Genomic DNA, 9,874 nt, shown 5'->3' with positions numbered 1-9,874 from the left:
TTTTCTAACCCAATAAATTTTCATGTTTATCAATTATTCCAATTACTTCATTTTTATCGAACTGTATTTCAAAATAATAAACAACCGATTTTTTTGAAATATCAATACTATGAAAATAGTAATCATTTTATTTAAATAAAATTTATATGGTTTAATTTCCAACTGATTTTATATTATAACCTGAAAAGAAAAATTCATGCTGTAAAATGAGATATGTTAGTGTAAATAAATCCATAAATGATTTAATGTTAAAAACACCTACCTAATGAAAATAATTAATTGCTTATTTATAAACGAACTAAACACTTATTATTTACAAATAATCTAAACAAACTTGTATATTATGTAAACAAAATTATTTTCAAAAGATTTGTTTCCTTATTAAATGAGTGAAATTAATTGAAAAGATCTTTAAAATAAGCAATGGCATGACAATGTAAATAAATTGAAAACTAATGGCAGAATCCTATTAGGGATTTTGCTTTAATAGTATAGACTAGATCTCGATCCGCGCATCCGCGCGAGTTTTTGTTTTTATTTATTTTTATATAAACATTTTGTTTTCAGTTCTAAATTGGTAGATATTATAATATATATGTGTCTATCAATTTTTAAAACAAAATAAGTTTACGGTATATTTTTTTCATTGAATAGATTGTTTCAAACTTTCACATGTATTTGTATCTTCTTCTATATATATATTTTCGGATTATTATTTCATTATTAAAATCGTAACTATATATATAAAGATTAGTAAAATATTGTTTTATTGTCATATTCAAAAATATTGTAACATTTCACAAATTTAAATTTTTTTAAAAAAATTAAAATTTTCGCTTCACAGATTTATATTATCTAGTAAATAATTAAACATTTAGTTTTTATTTAATTTTTAAAATAAACTATATAGTTTAAAAAAAATTCATTGGTTTAAGGTAATAAAGATTAATCATTGTTAGATAATATAATTTTTTTATTTAAAAAAAAAACTTCATAATTTTGAAATTTAACATCGACAAATATTTAAATAATTAACATATGGAGGTATAGTATTAAAACATTATATTATATCTATTTAATTTATACTATCTATAAATCCAATGGATCATTGTTTAAATTCAATTATTGATAGGCCAATAAAATTTTCTGGTTGGCCCAAAATTTAAATGATAAGATTCGAGATTAAATGTAACATGACTTTCTAGGAATAGGTCCATTAGGTCCATTTTTAAAAATATTGCACTTGAATCAAAGTTGTGACTTCTGTTTTAATATATAAGATATATATATAATAAGAAGTCCAACTCTTAAAACGAGACCTTTTAGGAATGAGCCAAAAATAAATCCATACATGCTTATTTTTTTGGAAATTTTCCTAAAATATAGTTGGAAACAATATAATTGAAAAAAGTGATGATTTTAAAATAAATAATGTATATTTAAATTTTGTAAAATAGTTATGCTATGCGGGCACAACACCTAGTATTTACTTAAAAAATGTGAGAATTACATTCATATTTGAAAGAACAATTATTCTGATTGTCAAACGGTTTGCTTTTTGTGTGGTTTTTAAGTGTTGTTTTTTTTTTTGGGCTAAAAAATGGTTAAACCCGGATTTATTAAAGACACAGACCTAACTTCCGGGTGGAGGTACAGTCCACGGATAGACCATTTCCTGGGCATTCAAATGAGCCGAAAACAATAGTCCATATCCGTGTGGCCAGCGGGGTTCGAACCAGGGTTCACCGTATTGAGTTTATTCCCTCAAGCGCCACTGGACTGCCGTTGGTTTTTTTAAGTGTGTTGCTGTTCTGCTTGAATACTTTAAACTCAGCTTGTGCAGATTTTCATATGAGCCGATTCTTGTTTGTTGATGCATAATGAAGAACCATTCTTCAGTTAGAGGAAACAAAAAACCCCGCATTCTTGTCTCTTGTTCATCTTAATGATACTGACAAATTCAAACCACGGTTAAGAGTGGTGGTATTTTCATATTAATTCCCAGTGTTTTTACAAACACAATAATACTAATCCGTCACACCTCTATACAAATAGAACCAATACAAAGAGACCCACTTTAGCTCATGCTCTTTTAAGGTTTAAGTGAGCTCCTAAATCAAATCAAATCAAATAATTCTACACCAACACTTGCAAATGTATACACACTCTCTCTTCAGACCCGAATTGGTAAACCGTAGTTATGGAACACTCTGATCCTACCGTCCCAAGTTGCTGTCACAATCACTAGGCCCCACAGGTGAGGCGTACAAGTGTTGTTGACGTTCTGGCAGACGCTCCTCAGTAGCCTCAGCTTGAATCTGCTGCTGGCTGTAGCTGAGATGGCTGCTGCAGCGGAACCTGCTACTACTCCTAGCTTCTCTTCCGGCCAAGTTGTCGCTCCTTTCACTTGAGAGAAACAGTCCCTCACTGGCAACGGCAAATGAGCAAACTTCTTGTCCAAATCAGCAATGAAACTGCAGACACTGTCCTCCTCTTTACCCTGGCCTAGCCAAGGTATGGCAACAGAGACGTTGTCTGAGAGAAATCCCTCATAAGACTTGATAGTTTTGGGTTTCTGAGGAGAAGCAGCTTTCTTGTTGGGTTGAGAGTAGTCCCAAACATGAATGCCTGAGTCCTCTATTGTTGACACAATGTGTTTCCCATCCGATGTGAACAAAGCAGAGGTTGGGCTCAGGGTTGTCCTAAGACTTGAAGCTGCAAAAAAATACAGTTTCAAAAAAACTCACAAAAGCATTCACCTCAGAAGAGAAAGTAAATATGATTAAAACCTTTCTTAAGCTTGCAGATGGTATCAACTCCAGAGATTATTCGGATTTGAGAATCAGCAGAAGTGACCATTAATTTGTCTGAATCACCGGGGAAAAACTGAAAACCAGTGATTCTTTTGCTAGGAACCTTCTTCTTATTCTTCTTCATCCCCCCATGTATACTGATCTCTCTATCCAGTTCCAGCTGATTATCTGAGGAGAGAGAGACGTTCAAAAGGATGATGCATAAATAAATAAAAAACATATATATAGATGATCTTTGGTAAGAAAACACAATTACCAATAGTATGGTAAAAGAGACAATCTCCAGTCATGGAACCTACAACTACACCTTTAGCATCAGGGCGGTAGCACAAAGCTGTAACAATCTCTTTTACATCTGTATAGTCAACAACCCTGACACTAGAGGCATCCCAAATACGGACTTTCCCATCAGTCGATCCGCTTATAAAGTAATTGTCATCCACAGGATTGAATGCCACACAAGTCACTGTAAGGAGAGGAGAAAAAGAGGGTTAAAGACAGACATACCAAATAAGCAAGAAGACAAAACAGATAAGGAAAGAAACTTTACCAAAACTTTTATGAGAGAAAACTCCGAGGCATTCATCAGAAGAGCCAACTCGCCATAAACGAACAGTCTCGTCCACTGATGATGATAGTAGAAACTGCAAGCACATTCACAAGTTGTTAGTTCTTATTTAAAAAAAAAAATTAAAAGAACACAGAAGGGGTGTGAAAATTGAATTAGTCTACTTACCCCTTTGTCCGACCAGGAAAGATCCAAGATTTCACCAGCATGTCCCCGGAACTCATGCTGAGGGGTTTCAGATATAGTAAAGACCTTCGAAGGCAACACGGCGCAGGTCGACTCTGACTTCTTCCTCAACAGTCTTCTACTCTTTTCGACTTTCTCGTTCTCAATGTTTAACGGCTCAATCTGCGACTCGTCATTCATCCCAAAGTAAACACAGTTAGAGGTGGAATCAGAGTCAGCCACTTCAAACAAACTGTCTCTCCTCTCTTCTTCCCCGATGGTCCACACTCGCACAACGCAGTCCTCACCAGCGGTGGCTAAGTAGTTGCCATCGTGAGAAAACTTCATGACTACAATGGATCCATCATGCGCTGAGAACTCTTGTCCTACGCATAGAGACGAGAGCTCCTTGAACTGCTTCTTGAAAGACTGGACTCGAGTGAGTTGTCTCCTTGTCGACGATCCAAGAGAAGATTCATCACTGTCACCGTCAACGTCGAGAAGATGAGTTAAGACACCTAACTTCTTCAACCACCCTTTAGCGCCTCCCTTCTTAGGCGAATCCTCGTAGCGACTAGACGGAGAGCTCTGTAAATCTGCGGATCTACTACTACTGGAACCAGACTCGCTCAGTCCCTCGTTAGCAATGCTGCTGCTATTACTGGAACAATCTCTGGTCAGGAAAATACGATCATCAATGTGCTTGGCCCGATCCAAAAACCGTCCTCCTCTGAAACGAGACAAGGATGAAACAGAGGATGTATCTGACTGAGAGGAGATAGATACATTCCTCAACAACTTCTCCTCCTCCTCCTCAGAGACGGAGTTCAATGGTTGGGAGACGGGAACGATAACATCGTCTCTCTTTTTGAAACTGAAACCCATAGATTGGAAAAACTTGTGACGACGGTTAGTAACGCTGTCAGGATTCATGGTCCAGAGGTCTAAATCGCCTGTTGCTTGAACAAATTCATCTTCTTCTTCCACTTGGGAGTTGCAATCGGATACCTCTTCCCGTGCATCGGAGAACCAGTCATCTTCTTCCTCGCTCCCCATCACCACCAGCTTCTTCTTCTGCCTCCCCAAAAAAAAAAGAGTCAAAATTCAGCAAATCTAGAAACGGTTCTCTGAAACAAACACAAAGAGAGAGAGAGAGATTGTACTTACATGTCGACCAAATTAAAACCTTTTTGGAGAATCAAATTCTGAACTCCCTTCTAATTATGGAAAGGAATGAGTTTTTTTTTTTTTGGTTTGTTGTTAAGACTATGAAACCTTTGCATCGATTCAAGGTTTCGCGCTCTTTGAGTGTAAAGGACTCTTCACATCTCCTCGCTACATAAACTGAAAGAAATAGGTTTTGATTTTTATTTTTCAGGAAAGAAATTTGGAGAGGCGAGATTTTTGGAAATGTCAGAGCTTTCTTCGATTATACGAAGAAGAAACAAGGAAAGAAAGGAACAAAGATCCTTTCCTTTTTGTCTTTTTCTTCTCTCTCTCTCTCTCTCTCTCTCTTTTTTGTTAATTTATTTTAGAAAATAATTATTTTTTGAAATAGTCGTCGGCAACTAATCACAAGTCAACTTGCATCGTCTGTCTGCACTTGCGCAACTTACTTGCCTTTTCTAATCCTACTTTCATTTCATTAATCTTGTGCTCATTTTTTTTTTTTTTTTTTTTTTTTTTTTGCTAACCGAGTATCCTGGTCCAATCGAAGTGGTCCAGACTAGAGACCGAAGTGAGCATGGACGCTGCCAAAACGTCACCATGTGGCTCACCGTGTAACGGTCTTCGGTCTCGGGTGCTGCAGCCCATATGTAAATTCTGCAGTGGCCAAAATTCGAACCCAGATGCAGGCACTCCAGCTGGAGCTCCTATACCACTAGACCCACTAGACCAAAGCAGATCGGTTATCTTGTGCTCATTTATCTCCTTTTACTTTTCTCCTCTATGCTTTGAAATTGACATCTTCATTTCTTAGTTTTGATTTTCCTCTTATTTATGATTGGAAAAATATCTGTAAATTTTTATTCTAACTCATTATCTATTTTGATTTAAACCAAAAATCTAAATATAGTTTATGAAATAAAACAAATGTTAATATTCAATATCCATATAAATACAAAAGAAAATCATTCATATTATAAGAACGGATACATAAGTTATAGAAATATTATATTTTTTTGTAAGTTTTACAATATTTTTATAATAAAATATTATTAATATTATTATGGACTTTTATTTTTAAGTTTTTTCATTTGTACCAAACAAATCGGATATCTGACTAACTACAAATTGAATTGGATCGAAATAATTGATTATCCGAACAAAACGGATCAGATTACGAATACATGAAAAATTGATTCATGCCTACTCCTAATCTCAGTCGTGTTTTTTCCAATTTAGTCATCGTTTTATTATTAAATAATGCCTAGTGATAGATGAAGACGTTATAGTAGTCGTGGGCAACATAGATGATTGAGGAGTCCGTAGACTGGTCAGCATTCAAATTGGAGTTATTTTATTTTTATATCTTTAGGAACCTGTTTGATGTGTTCTCATTATGTTTGATTTCGAGAAACTTTTATGTGTCCATACAAATTTCTTTATGAAAGGGGTTCGCGCACGTGAGTATTTATATTTCCATGTTAACTATGATCAGTCGATTATCACGGTTCCTCTTGGAACCTGAAATGATCGACCGAATATAACTTAATAAATGGTATTCGGAGAACTATATTTGGTCATCCATTGGCCGTATTTGTAATTAAGCTCTTCATTCCTTCTCTGTGTTGCTTCACCAGAGTGATAAATAAGAGGGAGATATATCACTTTGAACCGACAAACTGTACAATCTCTCTATTCCAATATTAATAATGAATAATCTTTATATATAAAAAAAAATGACGAAGAGTTGCATACATTCCAAAGACCCTTTCTTACCCAAACTAATCATCCAAATCCTAGATTTCCTCGCTAAACCAAATAAGAAACAGAGAGACCAAAAAAGAAAGAAAGAAAGAAATTTGATTAGAAGCAGCCCCAAAGAAACAGTATAGATGCCATGGAATGAGAGTAACACATGCGGTTGGGAACCAATCAAATGCGAGTGACAATGGCATTTTTCTTTTGTAATTGTATTCCAGCTTCCAAAATCTACTTGTCTGGCATTATACACATACCCTTTTTAGGCTTAGTCTTGTTAAGGCTTCCTTCACTGGTCTCCATTGATTCCAAATATGCGGACCTTGTGCATGTGCGGGAATTTCGCAACCACCATTACAAAGACGGCCAATGTGTTGAGGAACAGCATTGGATGTTGATAGTCTGTTGTGTGAGAAGCAATCAAGTACCTGCATGCATCAGATTTCTTTCAGACAATCTCTTATATCATTCATGCCTGAAGAACATTAAAAGAGAAACCCTGGGATGCAAAAAGAAAGAAAATAATATAAATCTTGTGCATTACCTAAAGAAGAATAAGAAAGTAGATTCAACAATAAGAGGGAATCAGTGAACAGATTCGAAGACAGGTAAGGAAACATGTTTGAAGCTCAAGTAAAGAATCAGAAAATCAAAATAAAGTCTTGACTCTGATGTATATTTGGAAATAATTTTCATGTCAAATACAATCCTGCGTGTAATGATGAATGCCAATGAGATTGTGAAAACAACCGCTGATAACTGTAAAATTAAGAGGCATATCATTAAGCTCTCTGGTAAGAAAGAAAGCATCTCTTTTTACAAAATTGGAATATTGATAGGAGGAGACAAAGCACAAGATGGGCATACAAGGATCATATCTATCAAAGGAAACTACCAAAGAGACAGCAACAGAGCATCTCTAGTCTTATCCATTGGATCTAATCTAGGAGAAGAATAATAATGCAAAGCAATAGTTTTTTTTAAAATAAAAAGAAGAGCTATCCATTAATCAATTCTAAAGCTAATGAAGCTGGTGAAACAACACATTCCTGTATGCAACTCAACTTAATAGAGTCAGGATTGAAAGGAGAGGGGGAGCTTACAAGACGATGGGAACAACGGTGAGGAACTTGCGGTTGCGAGTGAGCTGCTTGCCGTTGTCAATCTGTTCCCACCAAGTCAGCCTGTTGTAGATCCCTTGATCATCCCCAAACGGTGTTCCCTTCTTCCAGTGGAACGAATGATACGTCACCTTTTTTTTTGAATTCAACAAAGAAATAACACGATTCATTGAATCTGATCTAACAAGAGAGGGAGGGAGACAGATCTCGATATTGAATGAAAAGAAGTGTACGGTGAAATGGGCGAGGTGGACGATGGTCCAGGCCATGCCAGGGGAGCAGTGGAAGACGGAGAGAACGAGAAGCCACGAGAAGAAGAGGATTATTATGTAAGTGGTCCAAACGCCAGGATACGTGAACCACTCCGTGTTCCGGTTCACATCTGTTGTCGGAAGCGCCCTCACGTACATCCTTTTTCACCGTAGGAGATGATGAGGATTGGAATAACCCAAATGGCTCCTCTCTCTCTCTCTCTCTCTCTTTTCCGTGTCGTTTAACAAGTTTTAGGCTCAATTTAATTTAGTTTAGAAAGAATTAGATGTTGCTCAAAAAAAAAGAATTAAATGGCTCCTTTCAGGCACCTTTTATTCCACTTCTCATTCAAGCCCATTAAATAAAATAAGGTTTGGTGGGATAGGTGGTTCGCCGACCTTTAGCCTATTAAATGTCTAAATAAATAACGATAATCTTTTTTTGTTAAAGGAAAACACCTTGTTTTATTGTTTCAGGACGAAGAGGTTAGTTTCTGGGACTAACCACGTCGGAATCAAAAGAGTTTACATAGGATAAAATAGAATTCCGAATACGAGTCCCTTTAGCAAGGAGGTCGGCTCTTACATTATGAATACGCTTAATAAACGAAATGGAAAAGACATTAAACTTAGAGACCAAAAAAGTGAACTCATTCCATTCTAAAGCCAAACTTGGCCAATCTTCTTCTTCATGTTTCAGCTTTACCAGCTGTATACAATCCGATTCGAAAGACATCGATATATAACCTAGTCGCAAAGATTTTTTCATTGCACAAAACAAGATATTAAACTTTGCATGAAGTGGGGAAGAAACTTGGTTCATCCTGAAAGAGCCGTGGGTATGGGAACCTGGCTCGAAATCAAATACAAATCCACCTCCAAAGATGTTTGAATTTGTCACCCAGGATGCGTCCACTTGGCATCGAGGGAATGGTGAATCATTCAAAGCATCTATACTGGTAGTTGTCGTTTGCGCTTTATGTGGTGATAGTATTTGTGCAATCCACCATTCTTTTTCTTCTCGAGTTGCATGACAAACGGTATCCGGAGCTGGGATGTCCTTACCATTAAAGACTTTCTCATTGCGTGCTTTCCAGATGAACCACATGATCCATGGAAAGCGGGCCAGCGCAGTGGTAGGAGTACCCAAATTTTTTTCTCGGAGGAGTAGATAGTCAAAATTGTTAACAAGAGAAACACTCGGGAATGAGCCCGGAGATGACGGTATGTCCGATAAGGCCCAGGTCTGGAGAGCAGGAGGGCACAAGAACAGGCAGTGGTTGACCGTTTCTTCTTCGTTTCCACATCTTGGGCACAGCCGCTCAGTCTCGCAGTGTCTATCAGCCAGCCTACTGCAGGTCGATATGCAGTCTGATAGAGCTTGCCACAAGAAGTGTTTGATCTTCCGAGATGTCTTCAGCTTCCATATCATGGCTTTAAGGGCGGTCGTGCTTGGTTCGGCGACTTGATATGCATTCTTTTCTTTCTTCAATTGTGACGGTAGCTCATAACCGGACTTGACAGTGTATTGACCTGATCTCGTGTAAGTCCAGCAGAAGCCGTCCGCTTTGCCATTATAGCTTGGTCGTATACTCTATATTAACGGGATGTCGCATGGGTCTATCAATGCCTCAAGGATATCCATTCTCCACTGCTTCGAGTTCTCGTCAATAAGATGACTAACCAGAAGATCTTGGTCACGATAAACACCCGTGTCTAAAGCTGGTCGTGGTGGGGATGTCGGGATCCACGGGTCTAGCCACACCCATGTACTGCTTCCTGATCCTATCGTCTTTTTCAAACCTTCTCGTAAGAGATCTTGTGCCGCTAGAATACTTCTCTATCCGTAGGATGGAGAGTTAGACGATTTGACTTCCATAGGGCTCCAATGCCGGAAATATCTTCCTTTCAGGACACGAGCTAGTAGAGAATTAGGGTGATGGAGGAGCCTCCAAAGTTGCTTGGCTAACAAGGCCAGATTGAAGTCATGTAGGTCTTTGAAGCCTAATCCCCCTTTGTCGAAAGACAAAA

The 9,874-nt window shown here is 37.3% G+C and overlaps 2 protein-coding genes across 2 annotated transcripts; both read right to left on the bottom strand.

Annotated features, from left to right (window-relative positions):
• Positions 1 to 1,957: 1,957 nt before the first annotated feature.
• Positions 1,958 to 5,010, bottom strand: LOC106366726 (WD repeat-containing protein 44). Its single transcript, XM_013806388.3, has 6 exons — positions 4,714 to 5,010; positions 3,550 to 4,620; positions 3,364 to 3,457; positions 3,070 to 3,279; positions 2,790 to 2,981; positions 1,958 to 2,715 (listed from the first exon to the last, which is right to left on the bottom strand). The coding sequence occupies exons 2-6, from the start codon at positions 4,600 to 4,602 to the stop codon at positions 2,174 to 2,176; spliced, it is 2,091 nt and encodes a 696-aa protein (XP_013661842.2). The 5' UTR covers positions 4,603 to 4,620; positions 4,714 to 5,010; the 3' UTR covers positions 1,958 to 2,173.
• Positions 5,011 to 6,416: 1,406 nt separating this feature from the next.
• Positions 6,417 to 8,234, bottom strand: LOC106366727 (ORM1-like protein 3). The gene is made up of 3 exons (XM_048761016.1): positions 7,826 to 8,234; positions 7,575 to 7,723; positions 6,417 to 6,899 (listed from the first exon to the last, which is right to left on the bottom strand). Exons 1-3 carry the CDS (start codon positions 8,000 to 8,002, stop codon positions 6,761 to 6,763), a joined length of 465 nt encoding a protein of 154 aa, XP_048616973.1. The 5' UTR covers positions 8,003 to 8,234; the 3' UTR covers positions 6,417 to 6,760.
• Positions 8,235 to 9,874: the final 1,640 nt, after the last annotated feature.

The sequence above is a fragment of the Brassica napus genome, chromosome C6 (genome assembly GCF_020379485.1).
Source record: "Brassica napus cultivar Da-Ae chromosome C6, Da-Ae, whole genome shotgun sequence".
Taxonomy (NCBI): Eukaryota; Viridiplantae; Streptophyta; class Magnoliopsida; order Brassicales; family Brassicaceae; genus Brassica; species Brassica napus.
This window is presented reverse-complemented; position numbering and strand designations above follow the sequence as displayed.

Coding starts and splice junctions, on each gene's coding strand:
- LOC106366726 (XM_013806388.3), bottom strand. CDS start 4,602: ATGGGGAGCGAGGAAGAAGATGACTGGTTCTCCGATGCACGGGAAGAG. Junction 3,458..3,549: donor TTTCCTGGTCGGACAAAGGG/GTAAGTAGACTA, acceptor ATGTGCTTGCAG/TTTCTACTATCATCATCAGT. Junction 3,280..3,363: donor TTTCTCTCATAAAAGTTTTG/GTAAAGTTTCTT, acceptor CTCTCCTTACAG/TGACTTGTGTGGCATTCAAT.
- LOC106366727 (XM_048761016.1), bottom strand. CDS start 8,002: ATGTACGTGAGGGCGCTTCCGACAACAGATGTGAACCGGAACACGGAG. Junction 7,724..7,825: donor TCCACCTCGCCCATTTCACC/GTACACTTCTTT, acceptor TCAAAAAAAAAG/GTGACGTATCATTCGTTCCA. Junction 6,900..7,574: donor ACCGTTGTTCCCATCGTCTT/GTAAGCTCCCCC, acceptor TGATGCATGCAG/GTACTTGATTGCTTCTCACA.